General features: G+C 52.4%; 1 protein-coding gene across 1 annotated transcript in view; it reads left to right on the top strand.

The window, feature by feature from the left end:
- Positions 1-2,902: 2,902 nt before the first annotated feature.
- LOC142476976 (protein Atg16l2-like) overlaps positions 2,903-12,746 on the top strand; it is a 57,366-nt gene continuing 47,522 nt past the window's right edge. Inside the window, exon 1 of the mRNA XM_075582042.1 lies at positions 2,903-3,124. Within this exon, the coding sequence (XP_075438157.1) occupies positions 2,935-3,124 (190 nt within the window). The 5' untranslated portion in view covers positions 2,903-2,934. The remainder of the gene's footprint in view (positions 3,125-12,746) is intronic.

Genomic DNA, 12,746 nt, shown 5'->3' with positions numbered 1-12,746 from the left:
CACCACTCCGTTTGCCCCCCCACACCACCACTCCGTTTGCCCCCCCACACCACCACTCCGTGTTCCCCCCCACACCACCACTCCGTTTGCCCTCACACCACCACTCCGTTTGCCCCCGCCCACCACTCCGTTTGCCCCCCACCACTCCGTTTGCCCCCCACCACTCCGTTTGCCCCCACACCACCACTCCGTTTGCCCCCCCCACATCACCACTCCGTTTTGGCCCCCCCCCCACACCACCACTCCGTTTGCCCCCCCACACCACCACTCCGTTTGCCCCCCCCACACCACCACTCCGTTTGCCCCCCCACACCACCACTCCGTTTGCCCCCCCCCACACCATCACTCCGTTTGCCCCCCCCACACCACCACTCCGTTTGCCCCCCCCCACACCACCACTCCGTTTGCCCCCCCCCACACCACCACTCCGTTTGCCCCCCCACACCACCACTCCGTTTGCCCCCCACCACTCCATTTATATCCCCCCCCACACCACCACTCCGTGTGCCCCCCCCCCCACACCACCACTCCGTGTGCCCCCCCCCACACCACCACTCCGTTTGCCCCATACCACCACTCCGTTTGCCCCCACACCACCACTCCGTTTGCCCCCACACCACCACTCCGTTTGCCCCCACACCACCACTCCGTTTGCCCCCCCCACCACTCCGTTTGCCCCCCCCACCACTCCGTTTGCCCCCCCCCACCACTCCGTTTGCCCCCCCCACCACTCCGTTTGCCCCCACACCACCACTCCGTTTGCCCCCCCACACCACCACTCCATTTGCCCCCCCACACCACCACTCCGTTTGCCCCCCCCACACCACCACTCCGTTTGCCCCCCCCACACCACCACTCCGTTTGCCCCCCCACACCACCACTCCGTTTGCCCCCCCACACCACCACTCCGTTTGCCCCCCCACACCACCACTCCGTTTGCCCCCCCACACCACCACTCCGTTTGCCCCCCCCCACACCACCACTCCGTTTGCCCCCCCCACACCACCACTCCGTTTGCCCCCCCCACACCACCACTCCGTTTGCCCCCCCCACACCACCACTCCGTTTGCCCCCCCCACACCACCACTCCGTTTGCCCCCCCCCCCACAGCACCACTCCGTTTGCCCCCCCCCCCACAGCACCACTCCGTTTGCCCCCCCCCACAGCACCACTCCGTTTGCCCCCCCCCACAGCACCACTCCGTTTGCCCCCCCACAGCACCACTCCGTTTGCCCCCCACACCACCACTCCGTGTTCCCCCCCACACCACCACTCCGTTTGCCCCACACCACCACTCCGTTTGCCCCGCCCCCCCCACACCACCACTCCGTTTGCCCCGCCCCCCACACCACCACTCCGTTTGCCCCCCCCCACACCACCACTCCGTTTGCCCCCCCCCACACCACCACTCCGTTTGCCCCCCACACCACCACTCCGTTTGCCCCCCCACACCACCACTCCGTTTGCCCCCCCACACCACCACTCCGTTTGCCCCCCCACACCACCACTCCGTTTGCCCCGCCCCCCACACCACCACTCCGTTTGCCCCGCCCCCCCACACCACCATCCGTTTGCCCCGCCCCCCCACACCACCACTCCGTTTGCCCCGCCCCCCCCCCCCCCCCACACCACCACTCCGTTTTCCCCCCCCACACCACCACTCCGTTTGCCCCCCCCCAACACCACCACTCGCTTGCCCCCCCACACCACCACTCCGTTTGCCCCCCCCCCCACACCACTACTCCGTTTGCCCCCCCCCACACCACCACTCCGTTTGCCCCCCCCCCACACCACCCTCCGTTTGCCCCCCCCCACACCACCACTCCGTTTGCCCCCCCCCACACCACCACTCCGTTTTGCCCCCCCCCCACACCACCACTCCGTTTGCCCCCCCCACACCACCACTCCGTTTGCCCCCCCCACCACCACTCCGTTTGCCCCCCCCCCACACCACCACTCCGTTTGCCCCCCCCCCCACACCACCACTCCGTTTGCCCCCCCCACACCACCACTCCGTTTGCCCCCCCACACACCACTCCGTTTGCCCCCCCCCACACCACCACTCCGTTTGCCCCCCCCACACCACCACTCCGTTTGCCCCCCACACCACACTCCGTTTGCCCCCCCCCCCCACCGTTTGCCCCCCCCCCCCCCCACACCACCACTCCGTTTGCCCCCCCCCCCCCCCCACACCACCACTCCGTTTGCCCCCCCCCCCACCACCACTCCGTTTGCCCCCCTCCCACACCGCCACTCCGTTTGCCCCCCTCCCACACCACCACTCCGTTTGCCCCCCTCCCACACCACCACTCCGTTTGCCGTCCCCCACAGCACCACTCCGTGTTCCCCCCCCCAGTCACATCTCTGTCTACCTTAAATGCCTTTATTCACTTAAACACATCAGCATTTATTATTAATTTTATTTATACTCGACTTTGAATATCCACTGCCCCACATATCCCCATGTCTGACAAGTAAACAGCAGCTTGTGTTTTTTCTACTTTAAACATCCTCATTTAGAATGATGTTTGACTAATACTATTACTGCTAATGGCTCCTTCTGCACTAACGCTAAATAATCCCATCCCTAGGGCTGCCTTCCTATACCCCCAGCCCAGCCTGTGAGTGACTGTATTCAGTCTCCTCACAACAAACCAACTATGCTGAGAAGGGGAGCTGTAAAAGCAAATACAACCTATTACAGGATACTACGCACAAAACAGCCAACCAGATAAAAACGCTACGTTAATTAATTGCAAATATTCCTCCGATTGCTGGGTCAGGGATACTTATGATCCCTGCAGTGACATACCAGTTGTGAGTGAGAGCTTCCACCCCCCTATCTGAGTGCGCGGTTGGTTTGCTCCAGAGATTCCCCATCCCATCGTGATGTCACAGGGAGGGGGTTCCCAGCAGCTCCTCCTCTGTGTTACAATGTGTCAGGTTCAGTTGTTGCTGCCCAGCTGCTGGCTATGGCTGCCGAAACTGGGGGCTGCAAGGAGCAGCAGGACAGGGGGAGCAGGCACCCCCAGCAGCAGGACAGACTGGAAACATCACATCAGCAGGCAGCTCAAGCACAGGGACAGGACGCAGAAGTGTCACTTCCAGGATGTCATCCAGTCCTGTGAGTAACCAGCCCCCCTCCTATCCCTTCTGGGTATTGCGATTAGCATTTCCTTTTAATGTACAGTAGGGCGACAACATATCCCACAGCGCGGTACAATGATAGTGAGAAACAGTCAGTAGGGGGAGGTACCGTATGATAGTACCGAGTACCACTGTTTTATTATGTACACGTCTGAAGTCCCCAAACTTTCTATTTACAATCTCACTTCAACTTCTTCACTGCCAGAGTGACACACGGGGGGGGTGGGGGGTGGGGGGGATTACAGGAGAACAATACAACCTATTTACTGGAAGAATAACGTTCTGCTTTGAAGTTTGATTTGTGTGACAGGCCCAAAAAGATCTGAAGCATTGTTTAGTGGGTTTAAAAAACACCACACACAGAACCACTGCTTTTATAGACACGTTGGCCGGTAACAAACACCACGCTACCAGGTTTACACATGCAAGGGGTAGGAGGCTCGCTGGGCCACAGAGCTTACAATCAACAGGGGGAAAAAGAGGCAGATTGGACCTACATCCCTCTCCCACAGTGATGAAGGATAGAAAGGAATATTTTGTGGGGCCTTTTCACTAACCTATCACCTTCAACCCCTATTATTTTACCCATGCCCACATATTTCGTAAAGGTTAATGTTGAAAAGTGCTACAGTAGTTTCTAACTTCTGCGTTAGGGGCTTAATGGCTATTGTGTTCTGTCCCTTACAGTGAAAGCCCCCCTTCTTTATACTTGTGTGTATGTATGTGTGTGTATGTGTATATATATAATATAATATATATATGTATATATATATATATATATATATATACACGCACACACACAACGTTTCGGAGCCACTCAGGCTCCCTTCATCAGGGCATCGTACAATAGGCCCCGAAACATTGGATTTTTCCTTTTTCCTTTTCTTGATAGTATTACCAGATGTGCTGTGTCTTTTTCCTCTGTCACTTGGGTTCGGGGGAAGTATACTTCTATATTCTGTATGACGTGTGCACGCGCCAATATCTGGTTAAGTATTTATGGTGGGCTCTCTCTTTTCATTTTTATGTATATGTGTGTATGAATATGTATATGTGTGTATGAATATGTATGTATGTGTGTGTGTGTGTGTTTTGGTGGCAGGGAATGCATATCATGGAATCATTTCAATGCCCCTGCAAGTGACCGGTAACTGTATATAAAGCAGATGAAGTACTTTGCAAATGTGAACTTCCACTTCATGTTTACTTTAGTGCTGCAATGCACTGCTGGTGTGTCTGGTAGCAAAGATATTAAAGCAGCAACCTACCCAGAAGCCTTTGTAAGTTTGTCTCGTGTAATGTTAGTATCTTCTCCTCTGCGCATGTCCTGCTCTTTTGGGGTGTTAAAAATGTTCTTAATCTCTATCTTCTGAGGTTACCATGGTCACCTTTAGCCTGCACTGGGCTGTATGGAGAGCTCCATTTTAACCTCCCGGACACTTCATATTTATATCTCCTGAATGCAGCATTGTATTCTAAAAATGGAAGCATTGTTGGACAGGTCAATAAGAGATCTCTTAAATCTAAAAAATAAAATGCAATCAAAGGGTGATCAGCCTCGGCTACTGCTTTAAAGTAGCATGTGTAGTGTTTTATGCTGTGGTTGAGTTAGGACGGTGCTGAGTATGACTAAGGCTGCGTCCCTGATAGCACTGAGCGTGCTGCGCTTGCGGCGGTTACTTATATAGCTATATGTAAGTCTCCGCTCACGCTGGACACACGCTCACCCGCGCTCGGTGCTTAAGTAAACAAAAAACCTATACTTTCCCGCGCGCTCAACTACCCGCAATGCCCCCCCCCCCTTCCGCGCGCGTACATGCAGGACACCCGGCGCTCATGCTATGAGCGCACTCAGCGCCAGTGGGGACTCAGCCTTATATTGAATTAGTCATTCTTCACTTGCAGTCCCATGAAGAATGAAAATTGAACGGACAATTATACAGTATGTTTTGCAGGGTAAAATGAGGGGATTGGTAAGAAGTGTTGTGATGTTTAAAAGAGTTTTAGATTCCCTGCAAGTGTTTTGTAAACCTGGTACAAGAAGTGTAGGATGGGTTGTGACTGCCCTTATCTCTCTCGCTTACAGTACCCCTCTCTTATCTCAGACAGGAAGGTGATGTGAATACACCTCAATCTGTTTTCATTCTGGGGTGAAGGGAACCAAATGTACAGTCACACCCTCATTAAAAGACCCCTGATCATGGCATTATTCGCTAGTGAAACAGATCAGCACCTACTTAGAAATCAGTGCCAGCGATGCAATGGTGAAGGGTAGGAGACACTTTGGTACCATAGGGTCATGTAATAGGATTTCTAACAAAACCCTATGGCAGAAACTTATTTAACCCCTTTGAGGATTGAGGCTACCAATATATTACAAAGGAATGCCTTCAGGCGCCAGACATAAATACAAAAACAAAATAGTGAAGAAGATCCCAGAGAAAAAGTGACATCCAACGTGATAAAGTGAGACAATATACTCAAAATTGTGGCATACAGTAAGTGTAATAATGTGGAAAATAAGGGCTCCAAATTTAATAAACCTGCAGCTCAAACCCCTTTGTTTGTAATGTGTTCCCAAATTCTTCCAGGTGTAGAAAGAGATTGACAGACATAAATACCCTAAAAAAACGCATATCATTTCCAAGTGCAAATATTAAGCCTCCAGTAGCCCAAGTTGCCAGCTGGTCATGAGTTAACAATGACTCCGGGGACCCCTTGCGTCAAGAGAGACTTACGTCCTCCGTAGGTGCTGGCGGTATCCCTGTGACGTTTAAATGTTCCGAACATGCTGGCCAATAGGAAGCTGCAACGCATGCCGTCATGGCTTCCTATTGGCCCGCATGGTGCGGGACATTTAAATGCCGCCATTATGTTGGGTACGCAGTTTCTGGCTGCAGACATACCGGCACCCCCTTACGGAGGTAAGTATCTCTGGAAGCAGGGGGTCCACGGAGCTGAAAAGAACACAGTTACGGTCCGGAGACCCCTGCTTCAATTCTGCCCCCATTGCCCCCCAAGGGTATGAGTGAGAGCTACCAGGAGAAGAAAGGACAGGGGTAACTTTATAACTTGTCACCAGTTAATATGTCTAACGTGAAGTGTTCATGAAGCCCATCATTATCCTATCTGCATATCTTCGCCCAGCCTGCACCGACCCAGCCCCCTGACCAGGTATGAGAGACTGAGCCCAGCCTGCACCGACCCAGCCCCCTGCCCAGGTATGAGAGACTGAGCCCAGTCTGCACCGACCCAGCCCCCTGCCCAGGTATGAGAGACTGAACAATATAGTTCAACTCTACGTAAACTCCATTAGAGCCGGGCAAGGAGGGTAACATATTTGTTTAAACTGGCTTCCCTTAAATACTAATGCTACCCATACATATCTGCCAGCGCCGATAGACATTGGCCGGTATTTGGATACACTCTTGTTTAGTAGTTTAGTCGTTGCTTATTTCCTGTTGGTATACATGTGAGTTCCAGTCAGTGACCTCAGTAAAACATCACCAGGAGCCTTCCAGCTTCTGTATGACTCACAGAGTCAGGACTCGGCAGGCCCAGCGGCGCATTCTTCTGTGTGACTTCTGTGTCAAATCAGATGTTTTGTTGTTTCAAGAAATGTGTGTCAAGGTTTAAAAGGGTTGTAGACGGCACTGTTACTTTGCAAATCGGTGCTCTAACCTTCAGAGGAGGGTTTAGTATTATATAACATGTTAAAACAATATATCATCAATCAGTCCTATTCAGTAACTGCAAGAGTGCCGCCCGGGGCACTATTGCACAGAAACACCTATCCAAGCCAGGTGCCATGTGATAGGGCCACCATCATGCTGTATAATTTACTATGTATGTATACAGGACTGTTTTTTTTAATTTTCCCACCCATTGGCCCTTACCTTTTTGCCGCCCTTGCCGCCTCCTCTTGCAGTGTCCCGACATGTTTCCATGACAACGGGACGCCATGTGACGTCACGTTGTCATTTGATGCCGTGCGGCTGCAGAAGGAGGTAAGAGACATTTACAGAGAGCGGGGCCTATGTAACCGCAGCAACGACCCCTCCAAAAATTGACGACCCCCTGAAATTTGCCTATGCCTATATACAGGCCTGTGTGTGTGTATATGTGTGTGTATATATATGTGTGTGTATATATATATGTGTATATGTATGTGTATATATATGTGTGTGTGTGTGTGTGTGTGTGTGTATATATACACACACACACACACACACACACTCACACGTGTGTATGTATATATATTTATTATCTAGCTTGTAACTAAAGCTATCAAATGAAGAGATGGATTAAAAATGATGAAAATCATAGTAGTTGATATGCTGTATTAAACCCTTCACTTCTTGTGTGATTGTGTTTAAGAAGCAACACAACTCCAGGTGTGCTAAGCTTCCCTGTGAAGTGCACACACAGGCCTCTCTAGTTGTGGAATGTGTTGTATTCAGTCACTGGGCAGAGATTGCCCTGGCTGTGTTTTCCCCGGTTGTGAAATCCTGCAGTTGTTTTTCTTTTTTAGAACTGTACTATTGTGAAGGATTTAGCAGCCGTCTCGTCACTGCACCAACTTCTGCAACCTCAGGATTCAGTACAGTACAGTATCATTTCCTAGAGCCAACACATGGCGCTTCAGCCACGGACTAGGACGTTTGGCCATCACTAAATCGCACGGGAGCTCTGCCGCCACGCAAATCGCCGCCGGGACTGCTGGCCGCAGGATACCTTACCGCAGGGCACCTCGCCTCTGAACATCTCGCTGCCAAAGCCATTAAAGGTAGTCAGCCGGCCGCCGCTCCGATGACATTTCCCGCGGGAGATGTAAACGTGTCTTGGATGCTGGCTACGTTTTAAAGAAGGCGGCCGGCAGGGAAATCGGTGGCGAGGTGCCCTGCGATAAGCTGTTCTGCAGGCAGTAGTCCAGAGGGCGACTTGCATTGCGGCCGTGATGTGGATGCGGCCAAACTTCCCAGTCTGCTTCAGCCATTGCATCCTAGGAAGGGGATGCTGGGAGTGAGCCCCTTATTGTCCACTTTGGCAGGATTGAGTTGGGGCTTATCGGGTTACCCCAAGGGGTGGGGCGTCGGTTCCCTGTGCCAGGGGGGCCGTTGGTGCGAGGGTCACTCTGTCGGCGTTTCATGGCAAATAACTATTGTTGCAGGAGTGGTGCTGGCTGAACCGGTGCGGGGGTCTGGGTCGGATCCCTCGGTGAGTGGGTCATTGCCTGCAGCAGGTGACTTTGTTTTGCCCGCTCTGGAGAGCCGCCCAAGTGGGTATGTGGCGGTCAAATGGTGGCAGTATGGGAGGGGTCTTCATCCAGAGCAGGGGTCAGTTTGTGTCCCGGCTGGCTTGTAGTGGTCGTTTTAGCAGCCTCTACCTCTAGAGGCGAGGCAGGGGTGGTGTTGCCGGGTCCCACAGTGGTCCCGGCAGAGACGGGTAAAGTTTCCGATGTTTTCGGGGAGGATCACACGTGTCACAGGCCTGTTGGGGTTGCACTGACCAGCGGATCTGAAGGAGAAGATATGTAAGGAAGAGTATTTAGAGATATTGTCCTTGCTGCTGTGCTTCAGGGAGGTGTTAGCGATGTCCTGGGAGAAAGGGGAGGCTAGGAAGGATGACAATGGGAAAAAAAGGTGTTGCCCTGGACATGTTCTAATTGGCTTCAAGCGTTTTCTGTCCTAGCAATCGTAATCGGTGAAAAGACTCCCCATCTTTGTTCCGCTATGTTTACATACCAAGATATGGGCTTGAGAATAGGAATTATTGTGGGATGTCTTGGTCGCACTGTGATGAGCAATTTTGGCAGCAGATGGCTATAAGTAAACAATTATTGAGGCTAAGGATAACCCAAGGAGCAGGTGAGGTTACTCTTTCCCCCTGCACCGGTTGATTAAGTGACCCTGCTTAGCTCTCCCACGCTTACCCCAGTGTCCTCATTTACTGACCTGCCTCACACTGAAGCGCTTGACAGATTCTCTGCTAAGGATATGAGTTTATGGATAGAACTCATGACGACGCAGAAGTCGGACTCCTCACAAGGAGGGACCAGCAGTGGGTCGACCGTGGGCCGCTTGCAAAAGGGTTATTGCTGGGACTTTAAAGAAGGCCAGTGCAATTTTAGTGGGTGCAGATTTCGGCATGAGTGTTCGGCGTCCACTCAGCGGCTGATATTTAAAAAAATAATTTTTTTTTTACCCATCCTAACTTATTTTAACCTATCACCGCTTCAACTGGCAAATCCAGTATAACCAGTCTCACACTGATGAGACGCGGAAGGTTGAAACAGCTGTCTGTGAGCAGGGTTACTGGCTCTGCTCTGCTGTAACCCAGGCTGTGCTGAAAAGCTGTGTAATACGATAGGCAAAAGCTTATAGGGGTCCCGTGTTACAGTGAATTTGCAGCAAAAAGGTGACAGTGTGCTCAATTGAATGTCATTACCCAGAATCCCTGGCTGCAGTGGAAGCATTGTCTGCTAAGAGATAATCAGGAAAGGCAGCGTTGCAGACCTGTCCGAGATGTGAATGTGCTCACACGTGATATTTTTATTTGCTTTATTTAAGGTCAGATTTTCAGGGGGTCATGGTGTCGGGGGTGCTCTGAGGTCATGTTCTTTTTGAACATTACAATTCAAGTTTTACTGCATACAGGAGGGCCCCGGGCATGTGGCAGGTTCCGTTCTAAGGGCCCGCCGCAAAGCGAAAATCGCCGGAAAGCGGAACCGGCAATTTTCGGCGTGTGCGCATGTGCAAACCGGCAATTCCCCCGTTCTGCGTATGCACAACTTCCGTTCAGCAAGCGCAACCTCCGTTCGGCAAGCGCAACCGTCCGTTCTGCGCATGCAGGCCTCGGACTTCCCCGTTCTGCGCATGCATGACCTCGGACTTCCCCGTTCTGCGCATGCATGACCTCGGACTTCCCCGTTCTGCGCATGCATGACCTCGGACTTCCCCGTTCTGCGCATGCGCAGACACGGTGGCCCCCTTCTCGGTACCGCCGTATCAGCGGATCGCTGAAAAGCGGGGCGCCGAGAAGCGAGGCCTTGCTGTACTGAAACATTCCTCTTCTCTGAGGCTGCTAAAGAATCATTTGAACAAGACAAAAGCAATGTAACCGAACACAATGTTTAAAGAGTAAAATACAGTGGAAACAATGCGATTTTCTTTGTTTTGAAGGTTGTTGAACAAGTGCTTATATTTGTTTAGATCTGTTTGTTCTTGGGTTCCCAGACTGGGTTTCTGCTGCAGATTAAAGAAAAAGTAGTGCTCTATAATACATGCCTTTTATAATGTGTGTGTCTTGCAACTCCCCGAACTGCATACTAGCCCGTGGGTCAAATATCTTTATTTAAAGATCCTGGCAGGCCTCCGAAATAAATCACTGTGTGTTAGTTTTAGGCCACAATCCAGTTTGAGATGTAGACCCCCACCCCCAATATCTACGTGTAATCACATTCATTGTAATCTCTGGGATGAGATACAGTACCAAGACCTGACTGCCCATCCTGTGCGGAACATGTGTGTGTGTGTGTGTGTGTGTGTGTGTGTGTGTGTGTATGTATGTGTATGTGTGTATAAATGTAAGTATGTGTATGTAACGGGTATTCCACCCCACCCAATCTCATATATAGTGTGGGTGAGTAGAACATGTAGTGTTACCGGTGTGGTGCGTATACCTGCAGGCTCACAGGAGGTCTGAGCCTCCGCTAATGAGAGCCTGGGGTGAATCCTCTGGAACGAATCTTCTTTTACAGCGCCTCCACCTATGTAGGATTCTATGGACGTGTAGAATGACCCTACATAGGAACCCAATTAGAAACCACACACACAGTCAGTGATTATATAATAACTAAGGAATTTACTTCGAACATAGAACATATCATCGCCTTTACATATCCTCATAACCTGTGTCCCTCTCACGAGGAGACACTACCCGTGACGTCTCGCAGGACGTTTCCCCAACACTAGGTGATCCCACCCAGTGTCCAGTGAAACCCCCACACCCAAGGTCCCGTACTCCTACGGAGATAGTCAATGGGTGACTGCGCAGTCACTAAAACCTCTAGGCCTGTTGGTGCACATATAATATTGATACCTTCCGAGCACTCCGATGCTCGGGCCTGCAACACTCTTCTCAAAGGGTCAGACGTCCGTCTGATCCTTTCCAGGTACTCTGCCGGTGGACCCCAACGAGGGTCCCACCGCTCCACGGGAACTGCAACCGATCACGGCAACACCAACCGCATGGGAACAGCAACCGCCGCTATCAGCTTTCTGCCTAACTACTTCTAGAGTGACAGCAACCCTAACCTAGGGCCTGTCCCTGAGGAACCGCAACCTGGGATGGCTTGGGGAAAACTCCTAGGGCCTGTGGAACATTAACCTGCCCCCCTTCCCCTAGCTACCCAGTCTCAACTGTAACTGCTAATCCTAACAGCCTAACGCACCTGCAGCCAACACTCAGCTCACACTGTCAGCCTGCAGGGATCCACACACACTTCACACACACTGCACGCACTGCGCCCAGCACATGCAGCGACACACACACAGACAGCTGCAATCACACACAGCCACCTGGATCCCGTAGCAATCCACTACTAGCACACTGTGCCTATTTGCCAGTGCCCACAGCCCTCTCCGCTGTGGCACTGCCAAACCTGCACCTTACACACACTAAGGGCGACCTTCCTATCTAGGGCCGTCCCTTATCAGTTACCCACTAACCTGGTGGGGAGTTGGGGCCTACCTGGAGGGTGAGGGTACCTATCTGGATGCAGGAGCTGCACTCACTCCCTGCATCCTTCCTTCCCCTTCAGCTCCGCTGCTCCAACTGACGTGACTCATGCAAAGCCCGGGAAATGTATCTATTTCCCTCCAGGGCAGTCCTACAACCCTATTGGCTCCTATCAAGCACCTGGTGCCTGCCTCGCTATGCCTCATGGGAATTGTAGTCCCGAGGCCCTTACTATAACATTGGGGCCGCGTGCGCTCCTCCCCTCTGCCTACACTAACTCCTAATGGCCGCCGCAAGCTCTCCCTATGCTTCCCTACTCTCGCGCGACCTCCTAAGAGCTGCCTTAGCTCCCTACCCCTATCTGCGCATGCGCGACCTATCTGGGGCTCTCCTGCCCTCGCGCGATCACTGCGCATGCGCGACTTGAAGCGCAATGGCGGCGCCCTGCTCTGCGGCCGCCGGGACCTTAGAGACGCGATCGCGGCCTTAGCAACGGCCCGATCGCGTCCCCGGCAACCGGCCGCAGGCAGGAGAAGCCGCGCTGCTCCCTGCTCCAGCCCCCACCCTTATAAGCAGCCGTCGGGTTGTTCAGTACCCGCGATCGAGCTGCGCCAGGGAAGGGGGGTCTCCAGGAGCTGCTGGGGACCAGGGTTACATGTATATGTATATGTATATGCAGTGGTTGACAAATCACCAAAAAATCTACTCGCCACACAAAAAAAATCTACTCGCCACCTAGTACCAAACGTGTGCTGCTTGGGCCAATATTTACTCGCCCGGGGGTTAAATCCACTCGCCCGGGGCGAGCAAATGTATAGGTTTGTCGAACACTGTGTATATATATATATATATATATATAT

This window comes from Ascaphus truei, unplaced genomic scaffold (assembly GCF_040206685.1).
Source record: "Ascaphus truei isolate aAscTru1 unplaced genomic scaffold, aAscTru1.hap1 HAP1_SCAFFOLD_1835, whole genome shotgun sequence".
Lineage (NCBI taxonomy): Eukaryota > Metazoa > Chordata > Amphibia > Anura > Ascaphidae > Ascaphus > Ascaphus truei.
Note: the sequence above shows the minus strand (reverse complement) of the source record. Positions and strands in the feature narration are given on the sequence as shown.